At 41.9% G+C, this 23,652-nt stretch overlaps 1 protein-coding gene across 3 annotated transcripts; it reads right to left on the bottom strand.

Annotated features, from left to right (window-relative positions):
* Window positions 1-2,821: 2,821 nt before the first annotated feature.
* LOC138761695 (secreted phosphoprotein 24-like) lies at window positions 2,822-16,110 on the bottom strand. Of its 3 annotated transcripts, XM_069934271.1 has the most exons (10): window positions 15,996-16,110; window positions 15,784-15,887; window positions 15,224-15,352; window positions 14,982-15,113; window positions 14,823-14,867; window positions 11,558-11,684; window positions 6,122-6,160; window positions 4,026-4,070; window positions 3,192-3,236; window positions 2,822-3,070 (listed from the first exon to the last, which is right to left on the bottom strand). In XM_069934271.1, coding segments are annotated over exons 1-10 (720 nt in total). In that variant the 5' UTR covers window positions 16,048-16,110; the 3' UTR covers window positions 2,822-3,068. The 3 variants fall into 3 exon arrangements, with proteins under 3 accessions (XP_069790372.1, XP_069790374.1, XP_069790373.1); XM_069934273.1 differs by lacking the exon at window positions 11,558-11,684 and having other exon boundaries at window positions 14,819-14,867; XM_069934272.1 differs by lacking the exon at window positions 11,558-11,684.
* Window positions 16,111-23,652: the final 7,542 nt, after the last annotated feature.

The following is a 23,652-nucleotide window of genomic DNA, read 5'->3' as shown; positions in this document are numbered from 1 at the left end:
GAGGGGAAGATTAGAGAGTGTAGGAGTTGGTAAACAGTGGAATCAGATGTGGATGAGAAAGGTTGATGCTGTTAGGGCTAAGGCTCTTCAGGAGGAATATCTTGTGTTGTTCATCGTGCTTGGCCTTGGTCTGACAATGGATGATGCCGAGAAAGGACATGTCAGTGAGGAAATGGTGAGGGGGATTAAAATGCTGGGAACTAGGAATTCTAGTTGAGACCTGCACAAGGTGTGTAGGGGTTTGGTGCCAGTAAACCTACATTTGGTTTTACCACTACTGAGCAGACCACACTCCATGCAGTCCATCAGGTTGGATGAAGCTATGCCTCACCTGGCAGGTCTGTTGTGGTCCTGGGTGGGGGTGAGGGGAGTTGATGTCAGGAGAAGTTTTGAGCTCGGATTGGCAAAAGAACTCACTTCCTGTCTCCTGTGATCCTGGCTCTTGCTCTGAGCTTGGATCTATTCCAGCCAATCCTGAGAGGTGTCATGAGGTTTGCAATCCTGAAACTCTGCATCTGCAGCACCCTGTTTCAGAATGGGAAAGAAGATCCTCAATAAACTCGCCGCTTCCGCAGTTGATGAGAAATACTGAGATGAACTCAGTCAGCAGCTTCCACACTTGAGACCTCTTTGTCACAGAGAAGGAACAATCTTAATCATTTTGGCAGCTGGTCTGTCTGTTCCCAATGCCTGCATCCTGGAATTGCCCCACCATAGATCGCCATCCCTCCCTCTCTTCTGCTAAACCTCTTCCTGGTCCAAGGCTCTTGAACTCCTGGCAGTACTCCCAAAAGGCACTTTGGGATGGATTAAAATAACAGCAAGATGCTGTCATTGAAATGAGAACTGAACAAAGGAAACTGACGTTATCTTCAATTAGAACATTTGAAGTTAGTTCCCCCTGCTCTGTGATCAGGATGATGAAATATTCAGATCTTTGGGAGCTGTGATTAGAACATCTGAATGGTAATTGCTAATGAACTCAGCGAAGTAATTGTAGTGTGTCATCAATGGAGCTGATGGAGTTAACGCTGACTGCCCTGCTGAGTGGTTCCAGTATTATCTGTTGTATCAATATTCTTCGGCCTGGAATCTTTACGAACCAGAAACAATGTCTCCTCCTCACTGACCATCAACACCGGCGCACCTCAAGGATACGTGTTTAGCCCACTGCTCTAATCACTCTACAACCATGACTGGGTGGTCAGGCACAATTCAAATGCCATTGACAAATTTGCCAACGACATCATGGTCGTCGGCAATGAGGAAGCATACAGGAGTGAGATGGATCAGCTGGTTGAGTGGCGTCACCACAACAACCTTGCACTCAACGTTAGTAAAACTAAGGAACTGATTGTGGACTTCAGGAGGGAGCAAACAGGAGAGCACAAAACAGTCCTCATCGAGGGGCCAGGAACGGAAAAGGTTAAGAACTTAAAATTCCTGGGTGTTGTTAGGTCTGCTTTGTTCATGAATGAGTGAGACAAACACCAGGCTGAGTCAAAATCAGGGTTCTTTGTTCTTTATTACTGGATTGTAACACTTGCGACTAACAAAGTTAGTCGGAGAATGCATTCTGCCGTTATCAGCAAAATGGTGATTTTTTATACCCTTGGATACATGCTTAGAACATCATCATATCATTACTTGTCCAATGACTAAAACTGTTGCTATCCTTTCCCTGCTAGCTTCCTGCCTCTCAATCCATCAATGTCTCTCTTATCTTGTAAGTACAAGGATGCATTTACATCTTGTTACAGCCCTGTACATTCCCATCTCATGATGTTTTACCTAACAGGAGTACAAGGACACCTCCCCTTCTTGTTACTGCCCTGTACAGGGTAACTCCCTACACATTCCCATCTCATGATGTTTTACCTTACAGTGTCAAATTTCACAGGTTCTATCCTGGGGCCTCCATGCCGATGCAAAAACAAAGAAGACTCACTAGCGGCTGTACTTCATCAGGAGTTGGAGGAGATTCGGTACGTCACCAAATACTCTTACCAATTTCTACAGGTGGTTGCATCACCATCTGGTACGGAAGTGACAATGCACAGGACAGGAAAAGACCACAGAGAGTTGTGAACTCAGCCCGCGCCATCATAGGTATCAGTCTCCACTCCATTAAGGACGCCTACAAGAGGTGATGTCTTAAGAAAGCAGTCTCTATCCTCAAGGACCCTCACCACCCAGGCCGTGCCCTCCTCTCACTGCTGCCACCAGGAAGGAGGTACAGGAGGAGGACAAACACCCAATGGTACAGAAACAGCTTCTTCCCCTCTGCCATCAGATTTCTGAATGGACAAAAAATAATAAACCACAGACACTCACTTATCTCTTTTTTTGCATTTTTAAAATGTAATTTGCAGCAATTTTGCGGCTGTGATGCTGCCACAAAGCAACAAATTTCATAACATGTTCAAGGCAATAAATTCGGATTCTGAAAGGAGCCAAATGAAAGGTAGGAGCCTTGTCTGAATGGGCTCCTCCCTGAACCTTGCAATGACGTGGCAGGTGCAAGGAACACTGATATGTCTCTTTCCCCAACGCTCCTGCTACCTTCCCCGCAATTACCTCCCTTCAGTCCATGACATTTGTAACCTTGAGTGATACGCAGTGGAGATTTCTTCATCACTTCTGCCTCTAATCGCACAACATGGATGAATGGTTGAAGCTGAGAAGGTTCAAGTCAACTCTCAGCGCTGGAAAAGTAACTCGGCTCAATTCAGTGGCACTTGGCCACAGTGGATGGAGGAAAACTGTGTCCCCTCTCCGACTGAAATTCTGCCTGAACACTTAAGATCGATAGAAGAAAATCGTCATTCTCTTTACACTTTTAATCGATCCACAGAATAAGGGACAACATTATCAGCAAGGAATAGAACATTTACAAACAGCAAAATCTCTCAGTTTCAGTGAAATGTACAGTCAGATATCCCCAATGGGATAGGTATGAGCCAACAAAGGATGAGTGATAACACATTCAATTGGAATGAGGTCTTCTTGTGTTCTCACTGGAGTTGGTCACTCCTGGTCAGTGCTGGGCTCTCAAATCCCCATTCTGTTCCTGGAATGGATGGAATTAATACATTGTTATTTTCAGGTGGAGACTGAGTTCAGAGCCTCATTATTAATTCTGGTGACAACCAAGAGAAAGAATCTGATGAAAAGTTCCAACCAATACTTACATTGGAAAACTCCTCCTGCGATAATTCGCTTGACATGTTTTCTGCCTGCAATAAAATATTTACATTTTTAATGTAATTTGGACTTTTAAATCCATCAACAAATGATGGGTTTAAATGATTTCAGATCATAAATCAAAAAAATGATATGACTTTAAATTTCAGAGCCGACATTCAGTGTTGGCAGCACGGTTAGCAGAACGTTGCAACAAAGCCAGCGACCGGGGTTCGAATCCCACGGTGTCTGTCAGGAGTTTGTACGTTCTCCTCATGTCTGTGTGGGTTTCCTCTGGGCGCTCAGGTTTCCTTTCTCCATTCAAAACATACTGGGGCTGTCGGTCATTTGGGTGTAATTGGGTGGCATGGGCTTGTGGGCCAAAAGGGCCTGTTACCGCGCTGCATCTCTAAATTTAAATTTAAACCTCGTTCTGCAGGGATCAGCACAAATCCTGGCCTCAGATCAGCTGACAAAAATTGTATTCTTCAGCTCTTCTCTGTTGTTTTGCCTATTCCCCATAGAGAAGCACAAGAATTAGCCACCTCATGATACTGTGTGAGCTCAGGTTTCAATTTCCAGGAAAGGAATAACACCCCCTCTCTACAAAGGGCCAGTCCAATTCCTCAGGGGCAAAGGTCAGATGCTACCAATGGGATTAATGACCAATGTCATGCCTCCAACCCATACTGCCCATGGGATCAATGTCCAATATCATGCCTTCACCTTATACTGTCCATGGGAGAATGTCTGGTTGCATTAATAATTGTCTCAAACTTTTATCTTCATGAATAATATCCAAGCTTCATTTTTAGTTGATGAAACATCTTGGTTATACTTACATCTAAAGTCTCCTCCAGAGATGTTTCTTTTGACTGGGTTTTCACCTGCATTAAAATATTAATATTTATCACTTCAGCATTGGGCTCAATGCCATACTTTGCAAGTAATTAGAATTTTAAACAGATTTTGTTTAGGGGCTAAATTTGTAATCTACATTGTTATACATTTTTGAGATGAGTTTCACAATTATGAGCTCCTGTTTTAGTAAAATGGGATTATCACTGTAAGGGATAGTATAGCCAGGAGGGACTGAATGGTCACAGTTAGCTTTTAACATTTCACACAAGCACATCACAAGTCACAGCCCAGCGACAATTCGATACATTGGAAGAACTGAGGGAAGGGTTGTCACAGTCTGTCCAGAATTTGATACATTATTAAAGACATTGTGATTTTGCAAGGGAGAACCATTCTGGCTGCTGGAGAGAAAACAGCCTTTTGAAACAGCTCTTGTGGCCAGACATTTTTGTGGAATTCAAAGCAAAGCATGCTCTGTGAATGACTGGGCCTTTTCGGTGGATTAACCTGTGCTAAGAGGGTCTTTTTGGGAAGCAAAGTACTTCATTTTGATTGTGACTAACAGTGGAGATCACTTGGAGAGACTGTTTAATTTTAAGTGTGACTAGCAGTGAAGTAACGTGGAGAGACCAGTGCCAGGGTCTTGGAAGCTTCATGGACCCAGTTTGAATCTTGCCCACAAAGTGACCAGGGGGATGGACAAGAAGAATTTGAGAGTCTGTAGCAGCCACAACTGCAATATTCCCATCAGTTCAATATTAATTCTGGGCATCACATTTAAAAGGCTTATGTTTCAGCACTGAATGTGAAAGACTGAACTTTGAAGTAACTTTCTGGATTTTGGCCTGGATTGTAATGGTTTGGGTATATCACACACACACACGCACACACACACCCACACACACCCACACACACCCACACACACACACACACACACACACACACACACACACACACACACACACACACACACACACACACACACACACACACACACACACACACACACACTAGACACCTGCGCATAGTTGGGGATATATTTACTGTTAAGGATAGTTTAAGAGTTAAGACTAGAGTTTAAGAGTTAGAAATAAAATTAGTGTTTTAAAATTAAACACCGTCTGGTTCATTGCCTATTACTGCCGGTTACAGGTGGTTTATAATATTGTGGAAAGAGTGCAGCAGAATTCACAAGAACCCCACTGCAGCTGTGATGTAATTCCTCCTTGCCATACCTTTCCTCTCATATCAATCTCCGAGCTATTCACGTTGCTCAATGTGGGAAGCTGGACTAATGGAGATGGGAGTTGTGGTCAGCATGGATGAGGTGGGCAGAGGGGCATATCATTCTATGATTCTATTCCAATGTAGTTTAGCATTTTAGTTAAGCATATTCAATGAAGTTTTCCGATTTTCAGATTTCTCCCATTGCAAATAAACTCCAGTGTTTTTCTTTTCGTGAGATGCTGGACTTATTTTTGTCAAGAGGTTTCTCAGATTTATTGATGTCCCAAACAGGATTTGTATTCAATCTGCACCTCTCCAACACGGGGGAAGGTGCAGTGTCTACTCTTGGTGAGGCTGTGACCGACACTTGCTCTAGTCTCGTTCCTTTATTGTTGGATGAGAACGGGCTCCTCCTCTGCGAGTGGGAGAAGTTCAATGACTTGAAAAGATATGGGGGGGGGAAATGATTTCCTTCCCAGCGCCTCCAACAGAAATAAATTCTCGTCACGGTGGGGGGTGGGGGGGGGGCTGAGGGAGGGAGGGGCTCCCAAAGGGGCTTGAGCGCGGATTGTGTGAGCGGTTCGGATCTGGAACTCGGGCTGCCGATGGCTTAGACTGGAGATTGTGCGGCTGCAGAGGCTGCAGGAGTGCTGGAGGCGAATCCATGGGCACTCAGTGACTCTGCGGTGACTCACTCTAGCTTCTCCTTCTTTGACTATGAGGGACGCTGGGCAATTTCTGCTGATGCCAAATCTTTGCCTTAAATCTTAAAACATGCTCGAGTGACAGAATCTACACCTTAGTTGTAAAAAAACTCAACAGGAAAATCGAGTGAATAATTCATACTCACATATATCTCCTCCACTGACGTCTCCTTTGATGTCTCCATCTGGGCAAAAAAAATGTTTCTATTTATTGTTTAGCTCAATGAACAAAAGTAGCATTTTCTAATTGTATATGTGTTTAGAGCAGAAGTGTCAAACTCAAATTCACAAAGGGCCAAAATTAAAAACTTGGACTAAGCCGTGGGCCAAACTGAATATTTATTGAAAATTTTCAACAACATCTGCATGTTTTCTCTTCTTTCAAAATATGTAATGTTAAACTTTTTCTTATTAAAATAAATGTTTAATAATAGTTTTGGTTAAACTCTTTCCAGAAGAAGCATTAACAAATGAGAAATAAAATATTCAATAAATAATATTTCTCTATAGCCTTTAAGCTCCTTTTAAATGTATTTTTTTTCACAAGCCAACAAGTCAAAAAAATAACAACTTGCTTCAATGAAAATCCAATCTTTCAACTATGAACAGTCCAAAGTTAACCAAAGAAAATATTAATCCAAGCTTCGCTTGCTACACTGTGATTTACTCTGATGCACCTGGGTCTAAACCAGATACTTGGCATCTCTTCTTAGATGCAAGTTCATCAAACTCTGGGGTCAGAGTTTGCCTCCCACCTGTCTTGAAAGGTCCTGTTTTCTGTCTTTCGTTTGGCCATTTTTCGTAAGGGGTTTATTACATGTGAGTTAGGCGACAGGTCGCAGAAGCTAATGAAAGAGAGGAGGTGGGGGCGATTAGTGGGCTGATGCCAATGCATTTGCATAGCATTCTGGGATTTGTAGTATTAGCTGTGCATGCGCTATACTGGCGCGGCGGCCAGCGGGCCAGCTCTAATACATATTTGATATGATCTTGCGGGCCAAATATAATTATATCACGGGCTAAATTTGGCCCGTGGGCCTGAGTTTGACATGTGTGGTTTAGAGCTTTGACACATTCAGGCCTTAAGATTTCCTTTGTCACAATAATTTCCAGAAAACTGGTTCACAGGCTGGTGACACTAATGTCTTCTGCTGAGTGTGGGTCTCACTCTCGCTGGCATGGAATCTAAGGTTTTAATTGAAACTGGCTGCAGGTATAACGCGACATCAGTTACAACCAGACGTTCAGACAGCTGGCCAGATTACTTTATCAGCAAGGACGGAACAAATTCATCTGTTGTACTTGGCTTCGTTTCAAGATATATTTTATCAAAGGATGGAAACATCCCACAGGCATCAGAATCCCCTTCTCCCTATGTGCCCACTCACACTCCATTCCAACACATTTGGACACAGATTATGGATAATGCAGCTCAATATGATTATTATTTGATAAATTCCCACTTTGAAATGTCTTCTTTTTTTTAAAATTTTTTTATTTTTCACACCATAAATCACAATAGCCATGATATACACTTTTTCTTTTCCACACATTTACAGTGACTTTTTCTCCCTCCCCCTCCCTCCTCCCAAGCCACCCCCCCACCCCCCCCCCCCTCTCATCCATTTTAGGTATACAATCTAGGTTGCATTAATTCAGTTAGACAATGTTGTCATTCAACAAAAATACACCAGAAATTCTACTGAGTCCATTCTTTTCTTTTCTTCTCCTTCCATCAACTTAGGTAATGTTTGTTCCCGGTAGGTTTTCGCTATTGTATTTAATGTAAGGCTCCCATACTTGTTCGAATATTTCAATATTATTTCTTAAACTATATGTTATTTTTTCTAATGGAATACATTTATTCATTTCTATATACCATTGTTGTATTTTCAAATTATCTTCCATTTTCCAGGTTGACATAATACATTTTTTTGCTACGGCTAGGGCTATCTTGACAAATCTTTTTTGTGCATCTTCCAAGTCAATTCCAAATTCTTTATTTTTTATGTTACTTAGGAGAAAGATCTCTGGATTCTTTGGTATATTGTTTTCTGTTATTTTATTTAATATCTGATTGAGATCATCCCAAAATTTTTCTACTCTCTCACATGTCCAGATTGCATGAATTGTTGTTCCCCTTTCTTTTTTACATCGAAAACATCTATCAGATACTGTTGGGTCCCATTTATTTAACTTTTGCGGTGTAATGTATAGTCTGTGTAACCAATTATATTGTATCATACGCAGCCTCGTATTTATTGTATTTCTCATCGTTCCAGAGCATAACTTCTCCCATGTTTCCTTTTTTATCTTTATATTTAAATCTTGTTCCCATTTTTGTTTAGTTTTACCATTTGTTTCCTCATTCTCCTTTTCTTGCAGTTTAATATACATATTTTTTATAAATCTTTTGATTAACATTGTATCTGTAATCACATATTCAAGGTTACTTCCCTCTGGTAAACTCAAGTTGCTTCCTAATTTATCTTTCAAGTAGGATCTCAGTTGGTAATATGCCAGCGCTGTATCTCCAGTTATATTGTACTTATCTCTCATTTGTTCAAAGGATAAGAATCTACTTCCTGAAAAACAATTTTCTATTCTTTTAATCCCTTTTTTTTCCCATTTTCTAAAGGCAAGGTTGTCTATTGTAAAAGGGAGTAGCTTATTTTGCGTCAATATTAGTTTTGGTATTTGGTAATTTATTTTATTTCTTTCTACATGAATCTTCTTCCATATATTGAGGAGATGGTGTAATACTGGAGAAGTTCTATGTTGTACCAATTTTTCGTCCCATTTATATAATATGTGTTCAGGTATCTTTTCCCCTATTTTATCTAATTCTAGTCTCGTCCAGTCTGGTTTTTCCCTTGTTTGATAAAAATCTGATAGGTACCTTAATTGTGCGGCTCTATAATAATTTTTGAAGTTTGGCAATTGTAAGCCTCCTTGTTTATACCATTCTGTTAATTTATCTAGTGCTATCCTCGGTTTCCCCCCTCTCCATAAAAATTTCCTTATTATTTTCTTTAACTCTTTGAAGAATTTTTCTGTCAGTTGTATTGGCAATGCCTGAAATAAGTATAGTATCCTTGGAAAAATGTTCATTTTAATACAGTTTATCCTTCCTATCAGTGTTAGTGGTAGCTCTTTCCAATGCTCTAAATCGTCCTGTAATTTTTTCATTAGTGGATTGTAATTGAGTTTATATAATTGGCCTAGATTTTTGTTTATTTGCACACCTAGGTATCTTATTGCCTGCGTTTGCCATCTGAATGGGGATTCCTCCTTAAATTTTGAGAAATCCGCGTTATTCATAGGCATTGCTTCACTTTTATTTACGTTTATCTTGTATCCCGACACTTCTCCATATTCCTTCAATTTCTTATATAGTTCTTTTATTGATAGTTCTGGTTCTGTTAAGTACACTATCACATCATCCGCAAACAGACTGATTTTATATTCCCTGTCTTTTATTTTTATTCCTTTTATATTATTATCTCTTCTTATCGATTCTGCTAGTGGTTCTATAGCTAGCGCAAACAATAATGGTGATAGTGGGCATCCCTGCCGCGTTGACCTGCTTAAGTTAAATTGCTTTGATACATGTCCATTTACTGTCACTTTCGCTAACGGTCCCTTATATAATGCTTTAATCCAATTAATATACTTCTCCGGTAAACTGAATTTTTGCAATACTTTGAACAAGTAATTCCATTCTACTCTGTCGAAGGCCTTCTCTGCGTCTAAAGCAACTGCTACTGCCGGTGCTTTATTTCCTTCTACTGCATGAATTAAGTTAATAAATTTACAAATATTGTCTGTTGTGCGTCTTTTTTTGATAAATCCAGTTTGGTCTAAATTTACCATTTTCGGTACCTGTTCTGCTAATCTGTTCGCTACTAGTTTAGCTATTATCTTATAATCTGTGTTTAGCAGAGATATTGGTCTATATGACGCTGGTGAGAGTGGATCTTTCCCTTGTTTTAGTATCACTGTAATTATTGCTGTTTTACATGAATCTGGTAAGTTTTGTGTCTCATCAATCTGGTTGATTACATCCAGGAGGGGCGGTATTATTAGGTCTTTAAATGTTTTGTAGAATTCTATTGGGAGTCCATCCTCTCCTGGTGTCTTATTATTTGGTAATTTTTTTATTATCTCTTGTATTTCTACTGTTCCAAATGGTTCTGTTAATTTATTTTGTTCCTCTATTTGTAGTTTTGGTAGTTCAATTTTAGTCAAAAATTCATCTATTTTCCCTTCTTTCCCTTCGTTTTCGGTTCGGTATAATTGTTCATAGAATTCTCTGAAGTTTTCCTTAATTTCTTTTGGATTATATGTAATTTGTTTGTCTTTTTTCCTTGTTGCCAATACCATTTTCTTAGTTTGCTCTGTCTTAAGCTGCCATGCTAAGATTTTGTGTGTTTTTTCACCTAGTTCATAATATTTCTGTTTTGTCTTCATTATATTCTTCTCCACCTTATATGTTTGTAATGTTTCATATTTTATTTTTTTTATCCGCCAATTCTCTTCTTTTGGTTGTATCTTCCTTTATTGCTAATTTTTTTTCTATGTTTATTATTTCCCTTTCCAACTGCTCTGTTTCCTGGTTATAGTCCTTCTTCATCTTGGTTGCATAACTTATTATTTGCCCTCTAATGAATGCTTTCATTGCGTCCCATAGTATAAACTTATCTTCCACTGATTCCGTATTTACTTCAAAGTACATTTTTAATTGTTTTTCAATAAATTCTCTAAAATCCTGTCTTTTAAGTAGCATGGGGTTTAATCTCCATCTATACATTCTTGGAGGGATGTCCTCTAGCTCTATTGCCAATAACAGGGGTGAGTGGTCCGATAATAGTCTAGCTTTATATTCCGTTTTCCTAACTCTCCCTTGAATGTGGGCTGATAACAGGAATAGGTCTATCCTTGAGTATGTTTTATGTCTAGTCGAGTAGTATGAGTATTCCTTTTCTTTTGGGTTTTGTTTCCTCCATATGTCCACAAGTTTCATTTCTTGCATTGATTTAATTATAAATTTGGTTACTTTGTTCTTCCTGTTAATTTTTTTCCCCGTTTTATCCATATTTGGATCCAAATTCAGATTGAAATCCCCTCCTATTAGTATGTTCCCTTGCGTATTAGCTACCTTCAAAAAGATATCTTGCATAAACTTTTGATCTTCTTCGTTAGGTGAATATATATTAAGTAGATTCCAAAGCTCTGAATATATCTGACATTTTATCATAACATATCTCCCTGCTGGATCTATTATTTCCTCTTCTATTTTAAATGGCACATTTTTGCTAATTAATATAGCCACTCCTCTTGCTTTTGAATTATACGATGCTGCTGTTACATGTCCTACCCAATCTCTCTTTAATTTCTTGTGCTCCAATTCAGTTAAGTGTGTTTCTTGGACAAATGCTATATCTATTTTTTCCTTTTTCAGTAAATTTAGTAGTTTCTTCCTTTTAATTTGGTTATGTATTCCATTAATATTTAGAGTCATATAGTTCAGTGTAGCCATTTTATATTTTGTTTATCTTCTCTTTCCGTTTTTCCATCATTACCTTTCCTCCTTTTCCATTTCTGTTTTCTTATTTTCAACTCTTTACCAGACAACATTCCTACAACATCCAACATTTTCCTTATTCTCCTATTTCTATCTGAAATGTCTTCTTTTGATTTGCTATTGGCCTGCAAGAAAATATTAATCATAATGCATCAGACAAATGGGATATTTTGTAAATTAGCCACTAAAATTATTATGTGCAGAATATTTATTTACTAATATTACAATGAGGAATTAAAATCTGACATTTTAATGAGCTTCAGCGAGTTTGTGCAGAGGGATGCGGGACTGCATGTGCAAGAGTCACAAAAGGTTGGTTTGTAGGTGCAGCACAATAGAATTTTCTCTCTTTTTTTATATATTTTTATTAATTATATCTTTTTTTTAGAGATAGTTCATACTCTAAACTGATCTAAAATTTTTTTTTATGATATATTTTTATTCTGCAATATTATTGTTTAATATCTCTGTATTAATTCATTATTTACTATGTATTTTTCATATCTCTTTGAACTGTATGTGTTTATAAATTATAATAATAATAAAAAGATTGGAAAAGAAAAGAAAAGAATTTTGGCCTTCGCTGCCGGAGGGATTGAATTTAAGACCAGGGAGGTTCCGCTGCCGGGTACGGATGAGGCTGCACCTGGAGTTCTGCCTGCAGTTCCGGTCTCATCATTTGGCAATGGTTACACTAGCTTTGGAGTCAGTGCAGGGGAGATTCACAAGATAGAATCCAGAGATGAAGGGTTGTTCGTAAGGAGCGATTGAGTCGCGTGAGGCTGTGTTCACTGGGGTTTGGAAAGATGAAGGGCATCTTAAGAAACCTTTAAAAGTATGAAGGGAGAAGAAGCAGGGAGGTTGTTTGCACTGGTAGGTGAGGCAATAACGAGTGGGAATAGCCTTAAGATACAGAGGAGTAGATTTAAGACATGGATAAGGGGGAATTTTCTTTTCCCAGAGAGCAATGAAACAGTCGAATTCTCTGCCCAAGGAAGTAGTAGAGGTTGCCACATTAAGGCACAGATAGGTAGATTATCAAATTATAAGGGTGATGGGGAACAAGTGAGTAAGTAAAGTTGAATCCATGGGCCAGACTAATAATGGCCTGCTGAATAGAGGAATGGGCTCAATGGGTCAGATGACTGACTCATGCTCCTATTATTGAGTTCTTATAAGACATAGGAGCACAAAAAAGGTCATTCAGCCCATTGAGTCTTCCCCGTTGACTCTCCCACCACAGGAAACAACCTTCCTACATCTACTCTGCCCACGCCTTTCAACATTCGAAATGCTTCATTGAGACCCCCCCCCATAAATTCCAATGAGTATAGGCCAAGAGCTGTCAAACGCTTTTCACATGTCAGAATCATCCTTGTGAACCTCCTCTGAACCCTCTCCAACATCAGCACATCCTTTCTTAAAAGGGTAGCCCAAAACTGCTCACAGCACTCGTAGTGAGGTCTCACCAGTGCCTTGTAAGGCCTTAACATCACATCCCTGCTCTTATATTCTGTTCCTCTTGAATAGAATACTGTACCAGCATTGCATTTGCCTTCTTCACTGCCAACTCAACATGTACGATTACCTTCAGGCTATCCTGCATGAGGACTCCCAGGTCCTTTTGCATCTGGTGTCTTAAATTATATCCCCATTTAGAAAATAGTCTGCAAGTTTCATCATATTTAATTTGCCACTTTACTGCCTATTCTCTTAATCTGCTTAACTCCTTCTGCAGCCTCCGTGTGTCTTCCACACTACCTGCTTCTCTACCTACCTTCATATCATCTGCAAACCTGGCCACAAACCCATTCATTTCTTAATCTGTCATTAATATGCAACATTATTATCCCTGTATTCCGACTCTGCGTCCTGCCCAACAGTCAATGGTCTACCCACAAAGGGATATTTCCTGTTATTCCATGGGCTATTGTTTTGTTAAGTTGCCTCATGTGCGGCACCTTGTCAAAGGCCTTCTGAAAATCCAGTTACACAACATCCACTGCATCTCCTTTATCCAGCCAGCTTGCCACTTCTTCAAAGAATTCCAATAGATTTGGCAAGCAAGCTCTTCCCTTGTTGGAGAACAGAAGGCTTCTCACCTCCTGCAATCCAGCCAGAATCCTGACAGCCCTGTTTCAGTTTGGCTGTGGATGAACGAGATAATAACCCTCTCGTGAATTGGGAAGCAGTGTCCCCCTTGTGGCATGACTAGTGATTATTATCTACTGCTGGTGAGAATGTAGCTGCTGGCATCCTCCCGATACTCTCCCGTGGACCCATCTCATCCGTTTATTTTCAAGGGAAAAACCCAATACCCAACCCCAACCAACCAATTTTCCCCTGCAACCGCTGCAACCGTGTCTGCCTGTCCCGCATCGGACTTGTCAGCCACAAACGAGCCTGCAGCTGACGTGGACATTTACCCCCTCCATAAATCTTCGTCCGCGAAGCCAAGCCAAACAAAAAAACAACCTATGCTGGAAACTCAACAATCCTTCATCAAAGGGCTGAGAGTTAGAGGGTCAGGACCCCCAGCTATCGCACACTCTGCTCTGCAAAGCTGAATCCACAACTGTACCACAAAGAAAATCATCTAATACTGAGGGGTGTGGAACACGTAAGTCTGCAGACTCAATAATTGAAGTAAAAACACAATGCTGAAGAAACTCAGCAGGTTAAACAGTGAATTTTATGTAGCAAAGCTAAAGGATACATCACCAATGTTTCAGGCCTGAGCCCTTCATCAAGGTATGAGCAAAATGTAGACAGCCGCCTGAATTAAATGGTGGTGGGAGGGTGGGTGGAGGGAGAGGTGGATGAGCACAGGCCCACAGGTAAGCTGTCAAACGTAGGGGTGGAAGGCTCTGCTCCCTCTAGGCTGTGCGCATGTGCGTACGCACAAATGGTCTGCACCCAGCCCACAAAGGGAATGAATGTACACACAAAAGATCAGTTACTTAAAATAAAACCTTAACTAAATACGTTACTTGGTAGAATGCAATCAAACTTGTATTATGTTAAAACATGCCAATATAGTTTCATTAGCCATGAGAGGTAGGTTGCGCCAAAATGATCTTGAAACAATTTCAAGTTTACATTTGCACAAGCATTCAGCGCACGCACTTTTGACACAGGGAAAAAAAAATTGCACCATATAAGATTTTTGCGCAGACTGACTACTAAAAATTGGAGGGGACTTTGGTGGGAGGGCAGGAGAGAAAACGGTGGTGGGGGGGGGGGGGAATAGAGTTAATACTTGCATTTGATGGTTCTTCCAGTGATGTCTCTGTTGATTGGGTCTTGTCCTGTGTTAAAATATTAATATTTACATGATTAACACAGTGAAACAATGTAACAGTTTGTAAACAACTCATGTTAGAAATCCTGTTGCCTAAAATTGCATAAATGTTCATTGTTACCTCAATCTTGGTTATGTTTGATTCTGTGGAGTCACTCTCGCTGTCAACAGTCTTCAGGCCTTCACATTCCACATCAATGTCAGACACCTTATCAGCAAGGTATTCCACGTGACTTTTGCAAAACCCTCCCTCCTGTCAAAAGAACATAACATATATGGTTTTTATTTTCATGATTGCAAGCTGGCAAACGGTCATTTCTCTGCAAGTGGGGTTTGGACACAACAGCGCAGATCTGGACTTACCGCGATCTTCTGGGGACGGAATTGGCAGCTGGGATCATCGAACTCCAGCCTGGAACTTTTGGAGCAAACTGTCTCCTTTACGGAGAATGTTAGGTCCACATTGTACGACAGTTTGCCGGTGCGGTAAGTCTGTCAAAAGAAAAGTTGATCATTAATGTGTTGCTTTGTGGAGGTGTTCAGACTTGGTTAGAGCAATCTCAAATCTGATAGACTTGTATCTTGAAAAGATAATTCCCACGGGACACCGAGTATCACGCCAAGGGTTAATGAAAGCAAAAAGGCTTCTGAGCTGAGACAGAGAAGCTGTCAAATTCACCGGATACTTTAATAATGAAAGGAAATTAATAAAGAAACAAAAAGGCAATTAAGAATTGGCAAATAGTTCAAGTTACCTTCCTCATTTCATATCACAGTCACATTTACTGTTATTCAGATCTTCTGAATAAGACTGATTTGGGATTAACATGCCTCATTGATACAAGGTTCTGCTCATTGGTGTCATTGAAACCAGTGGTGCATTGTTAGAGTTCATGGAATGAAACATCTTCCTCCACACTTACATTTGTAATGCCTCTCTTGGTGATCCCACACAGGTTGGTGATCTCCGTGATTTCGTTCAGCTTTACAACTGAGGTTCTCAGAGCATCCTTGGTGCTGGGCACTCCTGCAGAGAGAGAGGGGGACAGTTGTACCAGACATTCCAACATCCTTCAGGGAACTATTTCCACATATAACATTCTGAAGTTCATTCCCCACTCTCCTCTGTTCCTACCTGAGCAGTGGAGGATCTGCACTGCTGCGATGGCGAGCAGGAAGGACTTCATTCTGCCTCCTGTGGGATCAGTCGCTGGTTTCTGAGAGCAAAAGAGCCTCCTCTCTCTCTCTCTCTCTCTCTTGATCTGCCCTCACCTCACTGCCCTGGGTCTTTATATCCAAACACTGACTCATGTTTGCTCAGTTTGTTGTCCTTGGGAAGAGGAACAAGATGAAAGGAGAGCACTAACATGGGCAGAGCTTCCTCCTCACTGTCAGCTCAGTGTTTACATTTGGTGGGAAATGGGTGAGATCAGGTTTTATTCCTTGGAAGTTGACATAATAACCCTAGAGTAGACCTGAGGGATCAGAGTCAGACCTTGGAATTATTCAGTTATGTACACCACCAACGTACTCTCCCACCACGGGAAACAACCTTCCTACATCTATTCTGCCCACGCCTTTCAACATTCAAAATGCTTCATTGAGATCCTCCTCCACCCCCCCACCCCCATAAATTCCAATGAGCAGGGATGATTTCTTAATGCTGTTTCCCTGTGGACTGGACCTCCTTTGGGCCAATCGCCCCTTCTTCTCCCAGCCCTACCTTCCAGCTGCTCTGTTGGATGAACACCCAATGATAAGAACATGAGAAATGCCAAGCAAGGGGAGGCCATTCAGCCCATCATGTCCCTTCCACCATTCAACAGGATCATGGTCAAACTTTGACGTTGCTCTCACTCTCAAGGTTCAAGGATCCTTTTGTTATCATGTAATAATACATTAAGAATGTAATATCCTTTTGATATACTTTAACTTTGGCTGCCATAAGGCAGATGCAGAGTTGCTATTAGTATTGCCTGTCGCACTTTACAGTCTGTGTGAGAGAGAGAGAGAGAGAGAGAGAGAGAGAGAGAGAGAGAGAGAGAGAGAGAGAGAAAAGCAAAAGACATTCCCTTTAGTGCTGTTGGGTGTCTGCAGATTTGCCCCCAGTGCTCCCGCAAACTCTACAGCCATTGGCAGCTCAAGCTCCAGTGCAAACCTCCAGTGTGATGAGGAAGCCTTCGGCACCTGAGGCCCCCTGGGAGCCCTTCTTGCCCTCAGCACCCTCTCGACTCCCGTCTCTGATGTCTGGTTCCCACGATCCAGTGCCCAGGAGCCCGTAGTCTGTGGGGCACAAACTAATTTAATATTCCCTATTTCCCTCATATCTAAGAATCTTTCTCTCCCGTATTCCCTGATCATTGAGCCCCCATGAGAATTTCAAAAATTCATCCCTTCTGTGTAAGCAGAGTAAGTCTATAGCTGCTATAATTTATCCAGTATTCATGCATTCACTCGTTCTTCAGTACAAAATAGGGTCGAGTCTCTGTATTCTTCTCAGCCACATCACTGAATTTCTCATCTCACCAAACACTGCCCAGCCAAGCTCCTCTAGACCTTTTGATTGGCTTCTCCACCACGTGGATGCCTCCTGATGCTCTCAATCTCCTCCTCCTGCATCCAAGATCCACCATAGTGTGCGCAGCCTTCTGAACTGACCACTACTCCCGCCCGCCACCCCATATACGTCATCAGCGTGGACCAGCACTGCTCCCGACACGGGTTAGTGCGCGGCCGTGGCAAGTCCCTTCTTCCAAGACTGGGGCATGCATGAACTCCATGGCCAGCCCACCAAGCCCTGCAGAACCTTGCCAGTTTAAGATTCCTTTTTCTGAACTCAGCGAGATCGCTCTTCTCATCGCTCTGTCCTTGCCATCCTTGAGGTGAACACAATCAACTTCCCGTGCATTCCACATCTTTGACGAAAAAAAACTTGATTCCTACGAGCAGCTATTAGAGCACCAGCCACTTGGATTTGAATCCGCCATTGTCTGTATGGAGCTCTCCCTGTGACCTTTGTGTGTTTTCCCTGGTTTCTTCCCACTCTCTGGAATATACAGGGGTTGTGGGGTTAACTGGGTGTAATTGGGGCAGCACAGGTTTCATGGGTTGGAAGGATCTTCTCCCATATGCTGTATCATTAAAATAAAAAAATACTGTAACTACACGGGACATACCTCTCTCCATATTAATTGAACCATCAATTTCACCCATTTTCTGACAATGTCACTCATGTTAACACCCAGTGAGGTGCTGGAGAGGCTGTTACATGGGGACCTAGTCCCTCAGTGTCCAGAGGGGCAGGCTGCTAACTGTGGCCCTTCCCCATAGAGGTTCAGTTGTGGCTATAACAAACTTTGGAGGGGCCTGGGGCACATCCTCCTGCAGCATTCCATTCCACATAAAGTTGAACTAGTCAGTGAATTTGTCTTTGACTGAACGTCCATTTGAGGTTTTGTCTTGCACGTCTGATCAGGAAGAATCTCAAGAAGAAGGAAAGGCAGCACAGTTCGTGTTGTTAACGCCATTACAGCGCCAGTAGCCCAGGCTCAAATCCGCCACTCTCTGTATGGAGTCTGTACATTCTCCCCAAGACGTGCGTGGGTTTTCCCTGGGTCCTCTGGTTTCCTTCTACCCACTCCCCCCAAAAAGCATATGGGGTTGGTAGGTTAATTGGGTGGCATGGGTTTCAATGGCCAGAATTGGATCTAACTCTGATGTAGAACCACAGAACAATACAGCACAGAAACAGGCCCTTTGGCCCATCTGGTCTAGTGCCAAACTATTATTCTGCCTAGTCCCAATGATCTGAATCCAGAACATAGCCCTCCATACTCTCCCATTCATGTTCCAATCCAAAATTTTCTAATGATGAAATCGAGCCGGCATTCACTGCTTCATTCTGCTTATCCACCCTCTCAACACTCTCTGTGTGAAGAAACTCCCCCTAATGATCCTCCTAAACATCTCACCTTTTACTATTAGCCCATGACATCTAGTCTCACCCAACCTCAGTGGCGAAACCCTTACTTCCATTTACTCCAGTTATACCCCTCACTATTTGTAAATAAAGGAATAAAGCCACCTCATGCTGGCCCTCTGGAGAACTCACAGTGTGCAGGGTGGAAAATGGTCTCATCTGCCTAGCAGGCATTTCAAGGTCAGTGTGCATTGGGAGTGAGAGTCTACCATTTAGGAAGGATGTGACAGGGAAGGTCTCTCCTACTGCATTGTCTTACTGATTGCGAGTTTGGGTGATGAGGCAAATGGCTCTGACTGTCTGCCAAGGGAAGCTATCCCACAGGATCCATTGCACCCTTCTTCCACAAAGCTTCTGGGATGATCCCTTCTGACCGCTGCCCAATGTACTTGCGATTAAAGGCATTATCTGCAGAAGCTTTTCTATGGAGGACAGGTTGGTGGCAAGGTCAAATTAAGTGGGGTTAAAAACACGAAGCTGGAGAAACTCGGCAGGTCAAGCAGTGTCCTTTATATAGCAAAGGTAAAAATACATCACTGACGTTTCGGGGTTTAGTCCTTTGTCAAGGTATGGGAAAATGTTGGCAGGGATCAGAACAAAAGAGTGGTAGGGGTTGGTGGGGGGGAGTGTGGTCGCAAAGGCAGAAACTGATAGGTGGAGAAGGGAGGGAGGGAACAACAGTGATCAAGGGGAGGAGGGATGGCTGGGTGAATAAAGAGGGAAGGGGGAATGGAAGGGGGGGTGAAGAGAGCTGGTTAGCTGAAACTGGAAAAGTTGAGGTTAATCCCACCTGGCTGGAGAGTGCTTTGTTCGGATGCCTGGCAACATTTTTCCATACCTCGAAGCCTGAAATATCAGTGATTTATTTTTTTTACCGTTGCTACATAAAGGACACTACTTGACCTGCAGAGTTTCTCCAGCTTTGTTTTGTCTTCAACCACTGCATCTACAGATTTTCATGTTTTACTTCAAACTGAATGGAACAATGTGGCCACGCCTATCCTCACAGCTCTGGAGACATATAGAACATCAGCTCATCTGAGCCCATGTGCTTCAGTTCTGCACATCGCTTGATGTTGCAACACACAAATGATGCCATTAAGATGAGGGCTACATCTTGTACATTATTCCCCTGGAGATGATTTTACCTTGTAATTACACCACTAGGTCACCAGGGGTCATTCTAGTGACCTTGTATATAAAGCAGTCCAGAGTCTAGCCTTCCAGAGACAAGACCCTTTAGTGTACATATTAGTTTATTAATATTCGCACTCCTGGTGTGATTATTGTCAGTACACGCCTCACGCCTGATGATCCTGTTCTCAGCCGCTATCCAGAAGCACTGCTCCCAGTCTTAGATTCACTGAGCCGCTCTGCTAATCTGAATCAGATTCCCAGTATCTTCCGCAGTCGTACATGATGGTGGAGTGAACGCGGTCAGCGTAGCAGTTGGCGCAACGCTATTGCAGCACCAGTGACCCGAGTTTCAGGAGTTTCAGGAGTTGGTTCATTCTCCCTGTGTCTGTATGGGGTTTCCCAGGGGTTCTGGTTTCCTCCCATCCTCCAAAACATACAGGATTATGTTTATTGAGTGTAATTGAGCAGCATGTCTGGAATTGGGTTCAAGTTCAAGTTTATTATCTTCTGATTGTATAAACCAACGAAACAGTGTTCTCTGGACACTGGTGCAAAAACACATCCAGACTTAACACACAAACAGACAAACGATACGTATGCAGCACATATATAAAAATAAATAAATATTCTTTATTAAATAGTAGAGTCTCAGAGGGTTTGTGTGAGCAGCTCATTTCAGTCGTTCAGCATTCTCACTGCCCGTGGGAAGAACCTGTTCCTCAGCCTGGTGGTGCTGGCTCTGATCCTCCTGTATCTCTTCCCTGATGAGAGCAGCTGAAAGATGCTGTGTGCGGAGTGGAAGGGGTCCTCAATGATTTTGTGTGCCCTCTTCAGACAATGATCCTGATAGATCATGTCAATTGTTTGGGGTGGGGGGGGGGGGCGGGAAAGAGAGACTCCAGTGATCCTCTCCGCCAGTCTTATAGTTCGGAGGATTGATCCCCGATCCTATTCTCCACAGACACCATGATGCAGACAGCTAGGGCATTTTAAAAAATCCAGAGGATTGGTCAGACCAATGAACAAAGAACAATGAATAACTCACGCTGTAATCAACTCTGCCCCACCCACCCCCTCGCTCCCCCACCAGCACTCCAAATCCCCTCCCCAGAGGCAGTTCAAACTGGTCGCAGATACAAATCGGCCTTCCAACCAACCATGACTCCAAGCAGAAACCAAAGAAATTCTCCATGTTTCAGATAAATAAAGTCAAGAGACGAGTGCAAACATGGGCTATCCTAGATGTGATTGACAAACGACACTTCAGATCCAATCTACAAGCAATATTTCAGATCTGATCTGCACACAAAGATGATCTGGATATATTAGTCTATAAAATACACGAGCAGTAATGACCTATTCAGCCCATGGAGTCTGCTTTGCCATTTAATAATGGAGCTGATCCATTTTCCCATTCAACCCCACTGCCCGGCTTTTTTCCCAGAACCATTGATGCCCTGGCTAATCAAGAACCTATCAATATCTAATGATCTGCCCTCCACAACCATCTGTAACAACAAATTCCCAAGAGTTACTACCCTCTGTTCTAACCGTACGCCCTTCAATCCTAAAGTTTTGCCCTCTTGAACTCGACTTTCCAACCTTTCTACGTCTACTCTGTTCTCGCCTTTCAACATTTGAAATGTTTTAATGAGCTTCCCCCCTCATTTTCCTAAATTCTAATGAGTACCAGCCAAGAGCTGTCAAACGCTTCTCATTCCTTCTAGTGAACTTCCTTTGAACCCTCTCCAACATCAGCACATCCTTTCTTCAATGAGGAGCCCCAAACTGCTCACAATATTCCAAGTGAGATCTCACCAATGCCCTTATAAAGTCTCAACGTCACATCCCTGCTCTTACAGTATATTCCTCTTGAACTGAAGGCCAGCTTTGCATTTGCCCTCTTCACCACTGACTCAACCTGCGATTTTACCTTCAAGCTCTCCTGCATGAGGACTTTCAGGTCCCTTTGCATTTGGATATTTTTGATTTCTCCCATTTAAAAAATAGACCGCTCGTTTATTTTTTTTCAATCAAAGTGCATGACCGTACACTTTCAGACATTGTATTTCATTTTGCCACTTCTCTGTCCATTTTCCTGATCTGAGCCCTTCTGCATCCTCCCTGTTCCCTTGACACCCCCTGCTTCTCCATCTGCCTTCACATCACCCGCAAGCTTGGTCACAAAAGCCATTCATTACATAATTAAAAATCATTAATATACAACTTAAAAAGGGAGTGACCCCAACACGGACCCCTGTAGAGCCCCACCTAGTAACAGGCAGGCAACCAGAATATGACGCCTGCATTTTCCTGCATCCTGCCATTCAGCCAATGCTCTACCCATGCTAGTCTGGTTCCTCATGTAGCATAGGCCCTTACCTCCTGACACCCCCCATTATTCCAATGTGATCTCTCCTGGACCTTTTCTAACAGAGCATCCTTTATCAAAGAGTTTGCAGACAGTTTGCATTTCTGTCAGCGACAGTTTGCAGAAGGATAACTCTGGTGCCCTTGAGTCTATGGGCCCAACTTTGCTCATTTTCCTCAAGAATTGTTTATCAATGGCATGCATTAGTTGAGAAACCTTATAACAAAACTACCTGCTTATCCATGCCATATTACTGCAGAAGCTAGCTGGTAAATCCAAGAGATTAAGAGGTATGCACAATTTGCAAATCTCTGGAGGTTTACGGTTGAATTCTGCCATTTGAATCACATCTCATCCACATCAAAACTTGTTGAACTTTATTAAGCTCACAGCAAAAGCTCATAATGTAATTGAATCATATATCTAGTGGTAATTGCTTGCCAATGGACCTTACAGCAGTGAAATAACTTACCTAATCTCATCTTCATGAAGTCACTTTCTCATTGGATTTTTTTTTAAATATAAGGATATTTTAAAAATATTCCCATTCTGTCTTGTTAACTTCGATCAAATATGAAGTGTATGACGACTAACTCAAGAACAGAATCCTGGCAGAGGTATTTGCTAGGGCTACTCAGGATCCTTTAAACTAGAATGGTTGGGGGGAGGGAACAAAATAGTACAGAGCAGTAAGGAGAAGGTTAGAATGCAAACAAAGAAAGTTTGTAGTAAGTATTTGAATATGGATGGGCAGGTGATAGAGAAGGGAAATGCTCTGGAAGAAGATGAAGGGCAATTGGCAGGAAAAGTAAATAATGTTGTTATTAAAGATGAGGGAAAACAGGGATTAAAAATTGGGAAAACTCTGAAATTCATATATTTTAATGCCAGGAGTATTGTAAAAAAGGTGGATGAGCTGAAGGTGTGGATTGATACTTGGAAGTATGATGTGGTAGCGATTAGTGAGACATGGTTGCAGGAGGGATGTGATTGGCAGCTGAATATCCCTGGGTTTCGTTGTTTTAGGTGTGATAGAGTCGGAGGGGCAAGAGGAGGTGGGGTTGCATTGCTTGTCAGGGAAAATATTACAGGAAGGATAGATTAGAGGGCACATCCACGGAGGCTATTTGGTTGGAACTGAGGAGTAGGAAAGGAGAGGTTACACTTGTAGGGGTGTATAATAGACCACCCGGAGGGGACCGAGACCTAGAGGAGCAAATCTGTAGGGAGATAGTAGATATTTGTGATAAGCACAGGGTTGTAATTATGGGAGATTTTAATTTTCCACATATAGATTGGGAAACA

The sequence above is a fragment of the Narcine bancroftii genome, chromosome 4 (genome assembly GCF_036971445.1).
Source record: "Narcine bancroftii isolate sNarBan1 chromosome 4, sNarBan1.hap1, whole genome shotgun sequence".
In the NCBI taxonomy this organism is placed as follows: domain Eukaryota; kingdom Metazoa; phylum Chordata; class Chondrichthyes; order Torpediniformes; family Narcinidae; genus Narcine; species Narcine bancroftii.
Note: the sequence above shows the minus strand (reverse complement) of the source record. Positions and strands in the feature narration are given on the sequence as shown.